The sequence below is a fragment of the Periophthalmus magnuspinnatus genome, chromosome 7 (genome assembly GCF_009829125.3).
Source record: "Periophthalmus magnuspinnatus isolate fPerMag1 chromosome 7, fPerMag1.2.pri, whole genome shotgun sequence".
Lineage (NCBI taxonomy): Eukaryota > Metazoa > Chordata > Actinopteri > Gobiiformes > Gobiidae > Periophthalmus > Periophthalmus magnuspinnatus.
The window spans coordinates 18,335,687-18,351,985 of NC_047132.1; the positions used below are offsets into that span (position 1 = coordinate 18,335,687).

At 38.5% G+C, this 16,299-nt stretch overlaps 2 protein-coding genes across 6 annotated transcripts; one reads left to right on the forward strand and one right to left on the reverse strand.

Annotated features, from left to right (window-relative positions):
• Nucleotides 1-289: 289 nt before the first annotated feature.
• On the forward strand, nt 290-5,094 carry LOC117374016 (uncharacterized). 2 transcript variants are annotated; one of them, XM_055222922.1, is made up of 4 exons: nt 290-637; nt 1,340-1,551; nt 3,013-3,362; nt 4,967-5,094. In XM_055222922.1, exons 1-3 carry the CDS (start codon nt 385-387, stop codon nt 3,331-3,333), a joined length of 786 nt encoding a protein of 261 aa, XP_055078897.1. In that variant the 5' UTR covers nt 290-384; the 3' UTR covers nt 3,334-3,362; nt 4,967-5,094. The 2 variants fall into 2 exon arrangements, with proteins under 2 accessions (XP_055078897.1, XP_033826045.1); XM_033970154.2 differs by lacking the exon at nt 4,967-5,094 and having other exon boundaries at nt 3,013-3,843.
• Nucleotides 5,095-6,514: 1,420 nt separating this feature from the next.
• On the reverse strand, nt 6,515-14,090 carry LOC117374013 (tyrosine-protein phosphatase non-receptor type 7-like). 4 transcript variants are annotated; one of them, XM_055222920.1, is made up of 12 exons: nt 13,948-14,090; nt 13,091-13,226; nt 12,552-12,760; nt 11,542-11,722; nt 11,133-11,217; nt 10,776-10,849; nt 10,318-10,455; nt 9,569-9,694; nt 7,145-7,320; nt 6,939-7,052; nt 6,755-6,830; nt 6,568-6,677 (listed from the first exon to the last, which is right to left on the reverse strand). In XM_055222920.1, exons 3-12 carry the CDS (start codon nt 12,701-12,703, stop codon nt 6,612-6,614), a joined length of 1,188 nt encoding a protein of 395 aa, XP_055078895.1. In that variant the 5' UTR covers nt 12,704-12,760; nt 13,091-13,226; nt 13,948-14,090; the 3' UTR covers nt 6,568-6,611. The 4 variants fall into 4 exon arrangements, with proteins under 4 accessions (XP_033826040.1, XP_055078895.1, XP_055078894.1 ...); XM_033970149.2 differs by lacking the exon at nt 13,948-14,090 and having other exon boundaries at nt 6,515-6,677; nt 13,091-13,277; XM_055222919.1 differs by lacking the exon at nt 13,091-13,226.
• Between the last annotated feature and the right edge of the window lie 2,209 nt (nt 14,091-16,299).

Genomic DNA, 16,299 nt, shown 5'->3' on the forward strand with positions numbered 1-16,299 from the left:
GATATATGACGACGATGATGATGATGATGATGATGTTGACAATGATGATAACGATGACAGTGGTGACAATGATGGTGATAATGATGTTTTTAGTGATCACAGTGAGGCCACCATTTCCTCTTTTTTTTTGTTACTGCCACCACAGAATGGGACATTATGTGTCTGTCCTAAATGTTAGGGTTTGAGTGTTGCAAAAACTGCTAAGAATGAAGTAACCAGAAGCAAAGTCTTCTGTTTCTCATGCTACACCTTTACTTTGCATTTGTAAATCTTCCTGTTCCCTTTCTCTACATCTCCATCTATGTGCATGTGCCTGTGTGCTCTTAGACTCTCTCATGTAACTCAGCTGTTCAGAAATAACTTCATCCTCCATCAGAGTCCCACATGGAGTACCTCAGAAGATATCTGCTGTGGCTGGTGCAGGTGTTGGTTCGGCGCTGGTTCCTTCTGTTCACTCTGTTCTGTCTGTACTACTACCATGTACGATTGGACAAAGATATGAGGTGTTCATGTAAGTCCCAGGACAAGGACTGCTGGGTCTACCTCCTGGTCCCCGGTCTAATTCTGACTGTGGTCCAGCTCTGGGTGGACCTGGTTTTCGCTCGCAGTCTGAGATATCTCTGTGGAGGTGCCCAAGGTATATCTGTCACACTATAAACAATAATATTAGGTCAACTGAATTTTGTTTTTTCTTTAACCCAAAGCATTTTTTATTTGCTTGCTGTAAGGTGGAGTGGTTAAAATAAGGCCAGATTTATTTAAATTATTATAGAGGCAATTTACATTCTGTTTTAGCCATTTTATTGGGGGTGTTCTGTCTGTATGCCTATGGTTGAATCTTCAGCAGTTGCCATGATGACTCAATGCACACATTATGTAAAATGTAAGTAAACAACACAATTTCTAGAGCCTGTGATCAATACAAGGATTCATGGTCCAGTTTAGGTGTTTGATTTTCAACAAAAAGGTGAAAGAGACTAACTGAACTGACTAATGCCAGCTAACTTGTGACCGTAATTTTATGTGTGAGAAATTTGTTTAAAAACACAAATCATGTCACTTGTTATAGTTCCAACTGAGTTTTTTCTGGTCACACAGAACGGGTCAGACTAAACAGCATGTACATAAATCCAATACAAGACTGAAAGGTATAATGATAATCTGATGATATATATGTCAATAGAAATGTGCTAAATTGTGTCTGTAAATGTCTTGGCTTGTAAGTTTATATTCTTTTTTATCAATGCATTTTCAATATTATGCATAGACAATCACCCTTCTGTCTTTCCAATTTTTTTATACAGCAATAATATCATCTGCCTAAATGTGCTTTTGACAGGTGTGGTGCGGGGTAAGGTGCTCCCAGTCCTGATCAGACGGGTGCTGGAGGCCAGCTTGGTGGGAGTCCTCTGGGTGCAATCGGTGTTGTTGGATGGAGACTGGTACATATGCTGTGGGCGAGCAAACATCCGCTGTTACACTTACCCCTACAACAACTACTTCCCCGATGTGGTGAGACCGAGTTCTGATGAGATCCACAACGAGTCCCAGGTGAGAACAGAACCAGAACTGAACCATAGATTCGCAAGAGAGAGAGAGAGAGAGAGACAGAGAGTGAGAGAGGGAGACAGAGAGAGAGAGACAGAGAGACGGAGACAGAGAGACAGAGAGAGAGAGACAGAGAAGAGAGAGATTCTGATGAAATCTGCAATGAGCCCCAGGTGAGAACTACACCAGGACTAAACCGTGTCCATAGATCCACAGCCAGAGAGAGAGAGAGAGAGGGAGAGGGAGAGGGAGAGAGAGAGAGAGAGAGAGAGAGAGAGAGAGAGAGAGAGAGAGAGAGAGAGAGAGAGGTTGAGAGAGAGAGAGAGAGAGAGAGAGAGAGAGAGAGAGAGAGAGAAGGAAAGAGATAGGCAGTTAGATAAGAAGGAGAGAGAAGGAGAAAGAAATGGATAGATAGATGGATGGACAGATGTTGGATAGATCTTGAATACAGCTTGTTGGAAAGGTAGTGTCTAAGTTGTTTCTTTGGTTTGGGGAAACAAAAAGTGTGGTTTGTATTGGGCAGAAGTGAAAGAAAATGAAAATCAATGAGAAAAAAGCATAAAACAGACAAAAGAAGAAGTGTGAGTTTTGCAGAATGACAGATAGGCATTATTTTTGTTTCAAAATGATTTCACAAGGATCTGTTTCCTCCCAGGAAGTTACTGTAGCTCAGGGCTTTTTAAGATTTTTCATTCAATAACGCAAGAGGAACAGTTGCAATAAAGAACAGTTGCAATAAAGAAATTCAGATCTGTAAACATCTCCTGTTCATGGTTTTACAGTTACAAAGCTTAGTTATGTTACCCAAGTATGCAAGTAAGCTAGTCTTATTGTGAGTCTAAATTAATACAAATTACTTTTCAATGTTAAAGTTAAAACTGAAATCCTAGTGATAACTTCATGAGGACAGACACTGAAACAGGTCACTGCACTTGCATATGCTGCTGACTTAACTCTAACCATGATCAGACAGTCCCACCTACATCTACGTTTGGAATTACACCACAGATTGTGACAAAAAAAAAAAAAAAAAGTCCAAACTTAGGATGGTCCAATCACAGTCACTAATTTCTATCACTCGTGTCTCGATCAAAAGACATCTTCACTCAAATATTTTTATCATTCAGAATAAATTATGTAACTTCTTGTACTTGAGATAGATAAAAATTTAGTGCTATGCTCACTCATTTCACAGTCCTCATTTTTTACTTGTAAGCTGCCATGTTTATTTTGACATGAATGGACCATACATTATTCTGATTGATTAATTTGTCTGTCAGTCACCCCCATTGGAAATCGAGGAGACAGTATACTCTTCCAGCCACAGTGACCAGGCAAACTTTAATTTGTCAGTGTTGCAACGGCAATAGAGAATCGACTAACAATGCCAAAAGTCAGGATAACAACAGTAAATGTTTTTGATTTTTTTCTTAATAGAATGGTAACCCTGTCTTCTGTCCTCAGATGATTGGACTCCTGCTTGTGCTTGCAGTGTTTCTTGCAGCAGCCATCTTGTCCTGGTTGCCATGGGGACGCTGGTGTGCCTCTGTCTCCTCTGATTGGCCAGAGGCAGTGCTAGAGGATGTTGAGCTTACTATGGGTCAGCAAATGAGAAGCATCGCTCAAGACCAGCTTCGGACCAAACTGGACCAAACAGGAGCAGACTGGAGGAAGTGGGAGGAGGTGGAGAAAGAGTTGCTTCTTGACCAAACCAAAGCGCCAACTGAAGTCCAGACTTCGGTCCTTATGAGCTCCCTTACCAATGCAGACAGTGGATACCAATGAAAGCTAAACGAGGATTAAACCAGAATCAGGTCAGCACTAAATTGGGTTCAACTAGGGGGACAAAACAAACAAAACCATGACTTTTGTAATTGATTTACTATAAATAAATACAATAAAGTTGGGGTGAATGGTGGGAGTCTGAGTAGTGGTTTGGGCTGTAAAGTTCTACTTAGATCTACTTAGACTCAGATGACCAAATGTTTGAAAGTTTATTATTCAGTTGATAATATTATAGTATATTAGTTCATCACCCCTCTGTAACTCTGGATGCACACAACTGTACAATTCTAATGTTATTTACCCCTATCTCAGCTAGACATTAAAGACATGTATAAATGTTGTGTTTTCTTTTGAAACCAAGATGTTATCATTGCCTATGCTCCTATTCTCTATCAACTTTAAGATTATATACTCATTTGTACTTCATGATATTACTGTAATTTAAATTGTCACTAACATCAAGTAAATATATGTAAGCTACAAAAGCATAAATAAACTGTGATTTTGACCTATAGGTTCTAAGATTATTTTGCAATAACATTAATCCAGCAAGAATTTCTTCATAAGAAGACAATAAAGGCTAAGTAAATCTAATCTATTGTGAAGCACATACACTGGAAGCCTTTTTCACTCAGAAGGTGAATGACCCACAGAAGCACCATGGGCAGACCAAGTGCAGGGTACAGGCCAGGTTCTGCTGGTTCTGAGGTCTGCAAGAGCAGCTGAAGTCCTTTTGAAATGCAATGTGGTACCTTAGAGTTACTATGAGCCTGATATAGAGGCCCAAGTTATTGCTGAGCTGAGTCAAAAGGCAGATATGGCTTCCGTTTGATTTGTAAACATGTTCACAGTTTTACAAATCAAACAAACTTGTCGTAACAGTCTTGGCCAGTTGCGATGGGACCTATGACAAAATGCATCCTGGACCAGTCAGACACAGAGACTCACCCTGAGAGATAACATATATGCATTCTCCTGTTCACCTGAACGTATGCGAAGTGACCAGTCTGTCATAGTAGGCTAATGTATTGAGAACCTGTACACTCAGGAATTCAACACCAAATCACATTTAATGACTGTGTTTTTCTCAAAAACAGCACATATGCACAGAAATTAAAGAGAAGCATTTAAGTCCTGTTGTGACCTTTGGGTTTGTATTGGGTCCTTGTTTAGTCCTTGTTCACACCATAAATGGATCTTTATGTCCTGATTTGTTGCATGATGGATTGTGTTTTGGGAGAATCAATAATGCATACAATAAAACACTGACTCACAGTGAGTCAAATGTTTAAACTACAAGACAGGTTAACTTCCATCTGTTCACACGTTTAAAGTCCTCTGGCTCTGCTCCTGCGTCTCTACTCCTTATTTGTTCTAACCTCATTATGGGCACAAAGAGAGAAATGGACAAAATCTGAGCAAGTAAAATGATGATGACAAATAATCACACACATGTCAAATGACATGTTTTGACCAATAGAATACTGAAACTAAAGGACGTTTTACTGATGGTTTTATCTGTGGTGTACACCAAGACAAGTCCAGTCTGGGGCCTGACTTTCACGATTCTAACCCAAGTCCATACGAGTGAAGGCTTCTTCCCTAAAATCATTGTAACTTTTTCCTTTCATAGTCTCTACAGGAGGAGATTTGACTGCACCTGTAGCTTTCCTGAGTCCTGTGTGGTCTACCTGCTTGCCCCCTGTCTGGTCATCTGGTCCTGCAGCTTGCTGTGGACAAACTCTTTTTTAAATCCATTACCCACATGGTGAAAGAGGAAACGTCTTGCTGTGTGTCTTGGAGATGTGTCTTGGTCCGCACATTCTGTGTGAATCTGATCTGGGCCGTGTCTGTGCTGCTGGAAGGGGACTGATATGTCTTCTGCTATGGGAACAAATCTGTTCATTAAAGAAATGTAAAGAGGGTGTGATGATTTTTAAATTATTGATCGAAGAAGAGGAGAGGGAGTGGAAGAATGTGAGACAGGCAGTGAGGAGCAGATCTGGAGCTGAAGGACCACATGGACAGAGGAGAATGGAAAGCCTGCAATAAAGGTCAGAAAATCTTTGAGTGGAAGACTTTAAGAGCCCAGAGCTTTGGACAGCCACCTTCAGTATCACAGGACAGCACATGTGGAGGACACACATCTGTAAAGGACACATATCTAGGCAGGAGAAGCTTCTTTTTCAGAAAAGTTTGTGTAATTTTGATGACGCTACCAGACACCTTGTGAATGTGACAGAAATGGCTTCCAACATAAAAATACAGTTTGTTTGTTCAAATCCAACTAGAACGTCAGACTGTCCCAGTCCAGCTAGACTGTCCCAAGTGGTCCCTGGACTCAAAGGGTGTGGCGCCGAATCAATATCCAGTGGAAGACTGACAACACTCTTTATCTGTGAAACATCAGACTGCCAATAAAAGTATATAGCGACTATAATGGATTATGATCGTGTTTTTATTTTCCTATTTTGCTCTTAAATCAAGATATGAATGTTAATAACAAACCAGCCACTCGTGCAGCCACTCACGTAGCAACAGGTTGATTGACAACCTTATTGCTAAGAGCCCACTCCCTTCCAAACCAACGGTGTAAGTGGAAAGAGACCTGTACCCTCACTAACCTTGTGTGGTTGGTTGGACACCGTCATCGTCATTTGAGTTGTATTATTTTGCATGAGGGTGCCAATCTAGACAGCAAATACGTTCTATATGGATTACATTGCCTTCCAGAGAATTGGTGCACACGAATATTGAACATTTGACACAAATCAACCTACTTTGTCATATAAAGTCATGTAGCAGCAAAAATGTTCTCAAATTTTCTGTTGAAATTAATAAATGTATCCCTGTTTACCCAGAAGTGCCACCTCAACGAAAGTGCAGTTTAGTAGCATTTAGGGGCAAAAGTGGGCGGGGCATAGTGGTCCATATCTATCTGTCTTATACCTATTCTGATACAGCTCAAGATCATTGTAAAGCTATTCAGGAAAGATTAATTTCTGAATGTGACTTTTTTAGTATTGATACTTACCTCAAATAAATAAATACCTCAATAAATACCTCAAATGAGTATGAGCAGCACTAGTTCGAGTTTTGTTTTTTGTATCAATTAGTATCTGATTTTTGATATTTTTGACAAACCTAATACAATCATTACCACACTTACTCAAAAGATATCTCAATGACAGTTTTTATTATTTACATTAAGTTACATTTAAAATACCATTTTTCTACAACAAATACTACAACTTGACATTGTGTCTCTTGTGCTCCTGCTACTGGTCTTGTAGCTGCAGTCTTTGCAGGCCTAAATCCAGTTCTGAGTTCTCCACACTCTCACCCTGAAGGTTTGACAAAGAAATACAGTTGATACATTGAACTATAATGATTCAAATGGTAGCAAACATAGAGTACTAACTTGTAATAGTAGTGAGTACTGCGCCAGGGTGTAGTAGAGGAACTGGTACTGCTCTGGTGTTTGGATCATTCCTCCTCTGATCAGCAGGGGGCAGACACAGAGTGATTTTAAAAACTAGCCTTTTAGGTGTAGAAGTAGTAAATTAATTTCTAGATGAATACTAGATTAATAGTAGTAGTAGTACCTGTCCAGTCTCAGTTGACAGACAGTCTCCAGAACATCTACTGTGCCAGAGTCTCTGACCTGTTTACAACAAACACTGGAGGCAATGAAGCAGCCGCTGCGACCGATCCCTGCACTGAAGACAAATACTTCATAATGTACTGCTACTGTGAGACACAATACTGACTGTGCTAAAGAATATACTCCTTCTACAAACATGATGTTCACCTGCAGTGGACAATGATGGGTCCACCCCTGTTTTGCTCCCCATCTATGATTGGCCTGGAGCAGAAGTCCTCGACCTCTTGGACCAGTCGCAGCAGAGCAGAGGTGCGTTGTGGGACGTGGTGATCGGGCCATGACGAGAACCAGAAATGTCTGACGTGTCGAGATTCTGAGTTTAACTGAGAAACAAATAATTCTGCACTGAAAATGAGGAAATATAGCTTGAAGTCTGATTACTTATACTTTTGGACAGTGTATTTTAGGTTTCAATTAAGTCATTTTATATAAATTTAACTGTTCCAAACTACTCAAATTCAATCTAATATTCTGAATTCTACAGAGCCCCTAAAGTCTAGAGCAGGGGTCACCAACCTTTTTTAACCTGAGAGCTACTTTATGGGCACTGAGTCATACGAAGGGCTACCATTTTGAGACGCTCTTCTGAAATAACACATTTTCTCAGTTTGCCTTTAGTTATACATTATTAATAATGATAAATGATAATCATCTATGTGAACACACTGATCACGTTGCAAGACACTGATCACATTAATGATTTCTCAAAATAATTATCAAAAATGAGCAAGGAGGGAAACAGATATCAGTATTCAGCACTTTAACTTTACTAATCTTAGTAATTGTTAAATTTCCAGATGACACTTACATCACTACATCTCATAGGAAAAGTGTCCCATTTTCACTATCCATTGACAAACCTTTTTAACAAAACATAAATAATACACATCGCACCATGTTTCATAAAGTTATCAATTATGTAATGTTAAAGAAAAATAAGCATACATATTTTTAAATAAATCTCGGTTGCGTTGTGTGACTTTTTCACCGGTGTCGTGAAAAAAGCCTGTTGTTTACCCAAAGCTGCATTTAGCTCTGGGCTTGTTCTGCCCATAGTGCGCGTCCCCGTGAGGAGTGCGCGTCCCCGTGGGTAGTTAGTGTGGAGTTTTGTGAGATGTAGTGACGTGTCCCTCCACATTGTGCCGCTTTGCCGTCACCACAGTCGCTCCGCAGATGAGATACGCGCAGGTTTCTTTTACTGTCTTAAATCGTTGCGAAAATTATCTCTTTATTTTCTACTATGTTTTGGAGTAAGAAACTGCATTCAGCGCATCGTCACAGCGCTCGCGAGCGGAGCACTGGTTTTGTCAGCTTTAAGTGTCTGCCAATACCAGATATCAACAGTTGCCAATGCAGGGACTAATAATACCATTTTATCCCTTTAAACTAAAATAAAACAAGACTAATTCAATCCAAATATGATTGTATTTGTATTGTATTATGTAGCTTATCCTTTAACTTTGAATAAATACAATTTCAAACATTATGAAACTTTCTGGGCCAACTACAACCAGTAAATAGTCTTATTACATCTATTTATATGTCAAACCAGAATACTGACTGAAGCAATATTTTGAAGCCAATATTCAATACAGCAAAATTATAGGCACCAATATCCAATACTAGTCTCGGATTGGTGCATCTCTTCCCCTAAAAAGTCCCCTAAAAATGTATCTTTATCTTAAGATAATCTGCTTTATAACCAAAGCAACAAGGCAAACTAATGATTACTAATATAATAAGATTATACTGAAACACATTACATACATGATACAGATGATAATAAATATACTTTATATGTTGAGCTCAAAGAGACATTAGTGGACCATGGCTTCTCAGATATGGTATGATTCATATATTGACCCAGAGCAGCTTCAGTTTCACCAATTACCACAAGATGGCACACAGAGCTAACACAATGCCCCAAAAAGGGCTTTTACTGATACTGACACTGGTCTAGCATTTAACGTGCACTATGCAGTTGCATAGTGCATATTCTAGTGAGGGGTACACCGCCTGCTCTTTTCCATAGAGATGGTATTGATTTTTCATTAAATTCAATTATGTTTTTATTGATCAAAATGACATGCCATTTACGGTCAATACGGTCAAAGTTCTTCCCATGTGACTGAGCTCCTCACCTTATCTTCAAATGAGCACCCAACCACCCTGCAGAGGAAAACACCCTGCAGATTTCAACCACTTGTATCTGTGATCTCGTCTTTTCAATCATTACCCAAAGCTCATGACCATAGGTGAGAGTAGGAAGGTAGATTGATCGGTAAATCGAGAGTTTTGCCTTTCAGCTCAGCTCCTTCTTTACCGCAACAGTCCGGTGCATCTGTCAACCTCACCCTCCTCACATCCTTCCCTCACTCGTGAACAAGACCCCCGAGATACTTGAACTCCTCCACTTGAGGCAAGGACTCTCCACCCAGAAGAGGGCAAGCCACCTTTTGTCAAGTTCTTTTAATTTTAGATATTTTTGTGATGTGGGAGGAAAAGTCAGAGAAATTGTCTAGGCAGAGGAAGTTGTATGGAAAGAGGGAGCTGGCTATGGAGTGTTCTCACCTGTACAGTGATGTCTGTAATGGTGAAGCCGTGTCTCTCAGTCCTGTCTGTGACGCAGAGTTGGAATCGTCCAAAAGATCCTGAGCTGGGTTCAGAGTCGGACTGTGGCCAGTACAGTTCACACTTCTGAGACACAGTAACAGAGAGAGAGATAGAGAGATAAGAAAATGAGAGGTAGCGCTGGTAAAGAATAGAAATATACACATAATGCTAATTTAAGATTAAAGCCAGGTTAAAACATTAGGTTTACTTATTATACAGAATTATGAAAGAGAGACAATATGGTTAGTTTATGTTTGAAATTCATAACCTCAAGAAAATAAACAAGGCTGCCTCTGAACACTGCCAATCTATCACTCACACGCATATTCATAAGCGAGGTGAGTGAATAGTCTTGCCTAGGGACACAATGACAGTTTGCTCTAGAGCTAGTTCTGCCCCCTCTAGGGTACCTAGTACTCAGTCTCCCATCTATGTACTAACCAGACCGAGGCCTGCTTTATGTCCAGGATCAGGAATTATCAGAATCAGGCATTGTCAAGATGGTATCAATAGTAGTATTAATAGTCGATAACTGTACTTATAAAGAAGTCTCCTGATGTCTGTATTCAGCAAACACTAGAAACTGTGCCACTGCTTTGTATATTACAATGGCATTATTTAACAAAACTACAAAATTCTAAAGTAATGTATGTATTTAATTGTTTTGGATCATGTAGAGGGAGTGTCTGGGGAAAGGGAGGTTTCACCTGTTGCTCCTCCTTCAGCCGGGTGAGCATGACAATGGCAGGGACTCTCTCCTGCCACACCATGTCCCAAAAGTCTCCCGCTGTGTGCACCATGGGGCCCTGGGTGGCAATGTAGGCTTTAGGTACTCCTTTATACCCCTGCATAATAATAATAATAATAATAATAATAATAATAATAATAATAATAATAATAATAATAATAATAATAATAAAACATGTGCTAAATCAACTGAATACATTTACTGTGGTGTAGTTCTGAATGATATGTACAGTACGCAGTGTAGTTAGAAATTGTAGTAGAATAAGTAATTGTAGTAGTAACCCATGTAGTCAGAGATGAAGTCATATTATGCAGAAGTAGTAGTTTAACCAATCCTTGCTGTAGTATTAAAGTAGTATTGCAGCAGTAGTAGTAATAGTAGGAGTTGTAGTATTAGAGTAGTAGAACCAATACTGACCCGTATGTAGTTGGCATTGATGTATCGGTCTGGACCTTCTTCTGAACTCTTCAGAACCACTCGAGTCTCTGGGTCTGACCAGGAGCAGACCAGCAGTTTTTCAAGCAATTGTAATAAATACTACTACTACTACTTGAGTTATATATAAAGCGGCATATTGTCACAGCTAATTGCAATAGTAATAGTTGTAGTAGAAGTAGTAGTAGTAGCGGCAGTCCTATAGCAGTTGTGTTAAAAGTAGTAGTACTGGCAGTGATAATAGTAATAGCTGTGTTATAGCAGTTCTGTTAAAAATAATAGTACTGGCAGTGAAAGTAAAAGTTGTGATATAACAGTTGTGTTAAGCATAATACTCACTGGGTAGGATGGTCTTATAGCGGTCTTTAATCATGTGTCCAGGTACATTTAAGTCTAATGAGCTAACAAAGTTTGGAGGGATTTTCTGATGAAGATAAATATTATTATTCACAAGTGAGCAAACAACGAAGTTAAATCTGTCAACTGGACAAATCTTGTAGGAGTGAAGACGTTTTGCTGCTCATCCAAGCCGCTTCTTCAGTTAGAGAAATGAAGAGCCGGCTTGGATGAGCAGCGAAACGTCTTCACTCCTACAAGATTTGTCCAGTTGACAGATTTAACTTCACTGTTTGCTATGGATCAGTCACCTAGACGACTGAGGGTCTACACAGACATATTCACAAGTGACCCTTTTATGACATACTTTTATACATGCAAAATTTAATATCAAGAAGAAACAACTTAAAACCTGGTACTCCTGCTGCAGAGCCAATGTGTCCCTTGCTGCTTCCTGTAGCTCAGCCAGGGACAGTCTCCGAGAAGAGGTGTGCAGCAGCTGAAGCCACACCTCTTTGGGGGTGGACACAGAGCACAGTGGCTCCGCCTCCAGGCCAGACACGTCCAATAGGAGCGCAAGATTAGAGCCTCGTCTGCAAAAGAGAACGAATCAGAGAGCCAGATTAGAGATGGTTCTCTGTTTCTTTCTACCTTTATTTAAAAATACAAGTTACACTTCATCAGCAACCCTATCTCACTGAAGCTTGCACAGCGCGAAATGGCAGGTGTTGGGAGAGACATTCACCATATTCCCAAGCCAAGAAGCATCTACTGATGCTGAGGCAGCCAAGACACCATGCTCCCTTAAAATTTGAGTCTCATGAAAAAGCGTTCCCTGACAAATTCAGAATGATATCTGTGTTTTTTACAGATGGATATCAGTCTGGTCCCCATGCCTACCATCACGTCTTGGGTCCAACAAAACCTGATTTTATTTGGGGTTTTTTTCTGTGACGCATGTGAAACGTAGGAACTCTCTCATTTACAAACAAAATGACATTTGTTTCAGCTCAGATTAACAGAGTTGTCAGAGTTTGCTCATTGATTCTGCAGACATTCTGATGTTTTCAGTTTTTTTCCTATCCTTTGGTTTTGATATGACAAATCACACGTGTTTATGATTGAATTCACAGGTGACCAGACTCACATCTTCGTAAAGTAATACAGAAATGTGCAGTCTGGATCCCAGGCAAGAAAAAGTGACACATAATAGTTAGTTAAACAAAAAGGTAGAGATAGATTTATTTTTCATGGCAGAGCAACTACGTACCACAAACACTACAAATACACAAAGAAAAGAAAAATTAAGGAGTTCTTAAAAAGATAGCAAATAGGATGTACACGCTCATGCCCTTGCAAATGTTCACCCCCTAGCAAATTTCATTACCCACCAACACTAATAGACGCCATTAATAGACTCACCTCTCCTGAAGCCTTATGGATGATTTCCGAGGGGGTGTGGTCACAGGTGGAGGTGTGGTCAGAGGTGGGGGAGTGGTTACTGAAGGGGACAGAGTCAGAGGACCAGGGGGTGAAGTCTGTACCTCAGGAGAAAGTTGAGCCGAAGAGTTCATCCTGAAGAAATGGTGCTGTTGGCATGTATTCAATACTTTAAGATGACATTTTTCATTCTGAAAGAACATAAATATTGCATTATATCAGTATAGTTAAATTAATCCAGTGACAGTTTAAAGTATTGAGCATTAAATCTCTTGACAAATGTGAATTGCCTCAGGAATTATAATACATTTTCTTGCAATAAGCCAGGACAGAGGTCTTCCAGGACTTGAGCACCAACAGGAGCCATATGGAACCCGTTCAAATTAAACCAAACTCAAAATGTAAAATATTATTCAATTACTCAAACTTTGATGATTATTAGCTCCAGGTCAAAGATTTTTTTTTATTACATTCAATTAAAAAAAAACAAAAAAACATGAAGAGTCTATTATTGAACTCACCAGACTCCAGGACCTCTCTCACATAAACCTTCAGCCTTAAGTCTCACTATAAAGATCCCACAACAGGAAGTGACACCACAGCCACAGGAAGTGACACAAGAGCAACAGGAAGTGCCAGACGCCCACGCCATGAAAACTGTCACCACATCACATCAGTATCTGTCAGTCCAGTGTGCAGCAGGAATAATAGTATTAATAAAGAATTAATATAAGACAACTCAAATGGATCCTCTCTCTCCTTAGTCACTGCGCCACAGCTGTCCTGGGGCAGACTGACAAAGATGTGACGGTTGTTCTGTGCTTATGGGCTATTCGACCATCAGGAATCATAGTCACAATTAAACCTCCAGAGTGGTTAAAGTGCAACAACACACCAACAGTATGCAATGTTAGTAGAAAAGATTGACTCACAATATGATAGTTTTGAACATTGGAGTTTCTTGCACTGCTCCTTCAGATATAACATAGTTTTTGTTATGTTTTGTCCTTTACATCAGATCAAATTTTACATACAAAATATAATAACACACATTTTCCTTGCATATGGTGCTACATATTGGTAGTCCAGTCACTTTCACTGTATTTTGGATATAAAATTGAAAATCATGACAAACATTTACTATTAGCTCAAAGTTCCAGAGTCCATAACACCATGTCCCACCACAATTTTTTTAGTCACAATTTGAGTTAGTCACAAATTATTTTCAACTATTTAATAAAAAAGAAAAGAAAATCTATAACTATTGAACTTGGTCAAGGTCCATCTTTCCACCATTATCTTCAACCACATCACAAAATCAGCAGAGCAACAGTAGAATGAGTAGACATTTTATCATTGGAAGAAGTATTTGACTCACCGTGGTCTGTACTGCTTTCACTCAGAGCTATGTAGTTCAGAACAAAACAGAGTTGGATAGACGTTTAGTTCAAGCTGCAGTTTGAAGAAACACTGACAGAAAGAGAGTGGCAAGATTAAACTTGTGAGAATATTCAGGTTTGGACGGATTCAACACTAAACCTCCTCAGGGAGAAATGAAAGAAAAATACAAACAGCAGTCCGAACACGCACAGCAAAAAATTAAAGAGAAATCGCAAACATTTTGATAGTGAATTTAGATTTTGCTTTTTAAATTAACTTTAAGTCAAGGAACATTTTTAAAGGACTAATCTTACACAAAATTTACTCTTGTGAGCTTCAAGTGATGTTATGTTGTTACCTCCTCTAAACCATACCCAGAGTCGTGTGTTGTTTCATTCACACATTTGAGTATTGATTTATTATTAGTCAGTCTTTTTGACACACAGGCCGCAATGGGTGGCCTGTGTGTGTGTATATATATATATATATATATATATATATATATATATATATATATATATATATATATATATATATATATATATATATATATATATATATATATATATATATATATATATATATATATATATATATATATATATATATAACAATCGAGATCTGGGCTGTAACATGTAGCAAAGCCTCATTGAACAAACGTTTTTCACAATTCATTCATTAAATTAATAATTAATTTATTAAATTTCAGTTAAATGAACACAGCAGAAAAACTCACATTCAGTTTTATCAAGTGCAAAAGATCAACAACTTTTTGAAAAGGTAAACTAAACAAGGTTTACCTTTACCTATTTTAATATAATTTCGTCACATTCGGCAGACTGTTTGTCCATGTCTGGTCTACATCTATACCTTGTGATGTCAGATGTCATGTAGAGGTAGTTTTCAGCTACCTTTTACCTTTTGTTTAGTAGAGATGGGCAATTCTATGGTTGAAATCATCCAAATGGTCCTAGTGAATATATATGAAGTTTAAAAACACAGTGGAGCACTTCCTGTATGGCCACATGACATCACAAGGTGGAACAGAGTGTTTTCTGTCTGAGAGCATAACTAAGCCTAAATATGCAGGATTTGTGTGTTAAACATGTATGAATGAAACAAAACACAATGTGGGGTATATATTTGAGGAAACAACATTGTAACATAGACCAGACAATAGTGTAATATTGGCCCTTTAAGTAAATGATCACATTTAAATAGCACTTCTCTACCTTCACAACACTCAAAGCAATTTACATCAAGGAACCATTCACCCATTCACACACATTCATTGATCAATGTACACAGACATCAGGGGTGAAGTGGGTTAAGTGTCTTGCCCAAGGACACAACAGCAGTATTCAACTGTGGGAGCTGGAATCGCACCACCATCCTGTGCACCAGTGGGTCTGGCCGCACTCTCAATGAAGTTTTTTTTTATGTTGAGAGGCGTATTCGAACCGTCAACCTTTGCATCAGAGGATCTCTCTACCAGCTGAGTTACTGCTGCCCCAGTAGCTGATTATTTTATTGTTGAACTAAGAAATATCAGAACTCAAAAGCAAAGAGTGTGTATATTTGTTTCTATAAAGATGATTTTTTTTTTTTTTTTTTTCATTATGCAACCTAGATATTGATTCTTATCAGAAAGTCAATGTGGACAGGATCCAAGTACTTATAACTAAGTAAAAATAACTCATACTGAAGCCCACATGTCTAAAATATGACTTGCAAGTATTAACATGCTAAAGTAATTATTCAAAGTGACTCACAGAGTATAACAATTCAAAAAACTGAGCAGGAGGGGCAAAATAAAACCATCAAGTGTAATTCATATGACAAGTGAGACTACTACTACTACTACTACGTTTACTAAAACATAGTTAAAATAATTGTATTTAAGATTTACAAAAAATGAATTTTTTTTTTATAGTTTTTAAATTTTTGTGAAATGTATAATGTTATAAATGTATAAATGTTTTACTTCCTGGTTGGACACGGCAGGCAGCTATGACATACATAGAGGTAATTCCATAACATTTACTTAACAACTATACAGTAAACTTGTCTAAACTGCACAATAGTTATAATTAGACTCATAAAAAAAACAAAAAAACAATAACACCTTTATTTTGTTAACTCAATGTTTAAACTGTCAGAAAAATGCCTTCCTTGTACATAAATTGTGCATAAATTGTCCCTGCATTTTAGATAGACTTTTTATATGGTTAGACTTTTTTATGGTTAATGAGATTGGTAGAGGTATTTTGTTTTAGATCTCACCTCTACTTCCTGGATTTTTGTACTCTTCTTTTCAAACTTTTTCCCCACAAAAATATTGGTATAAAAC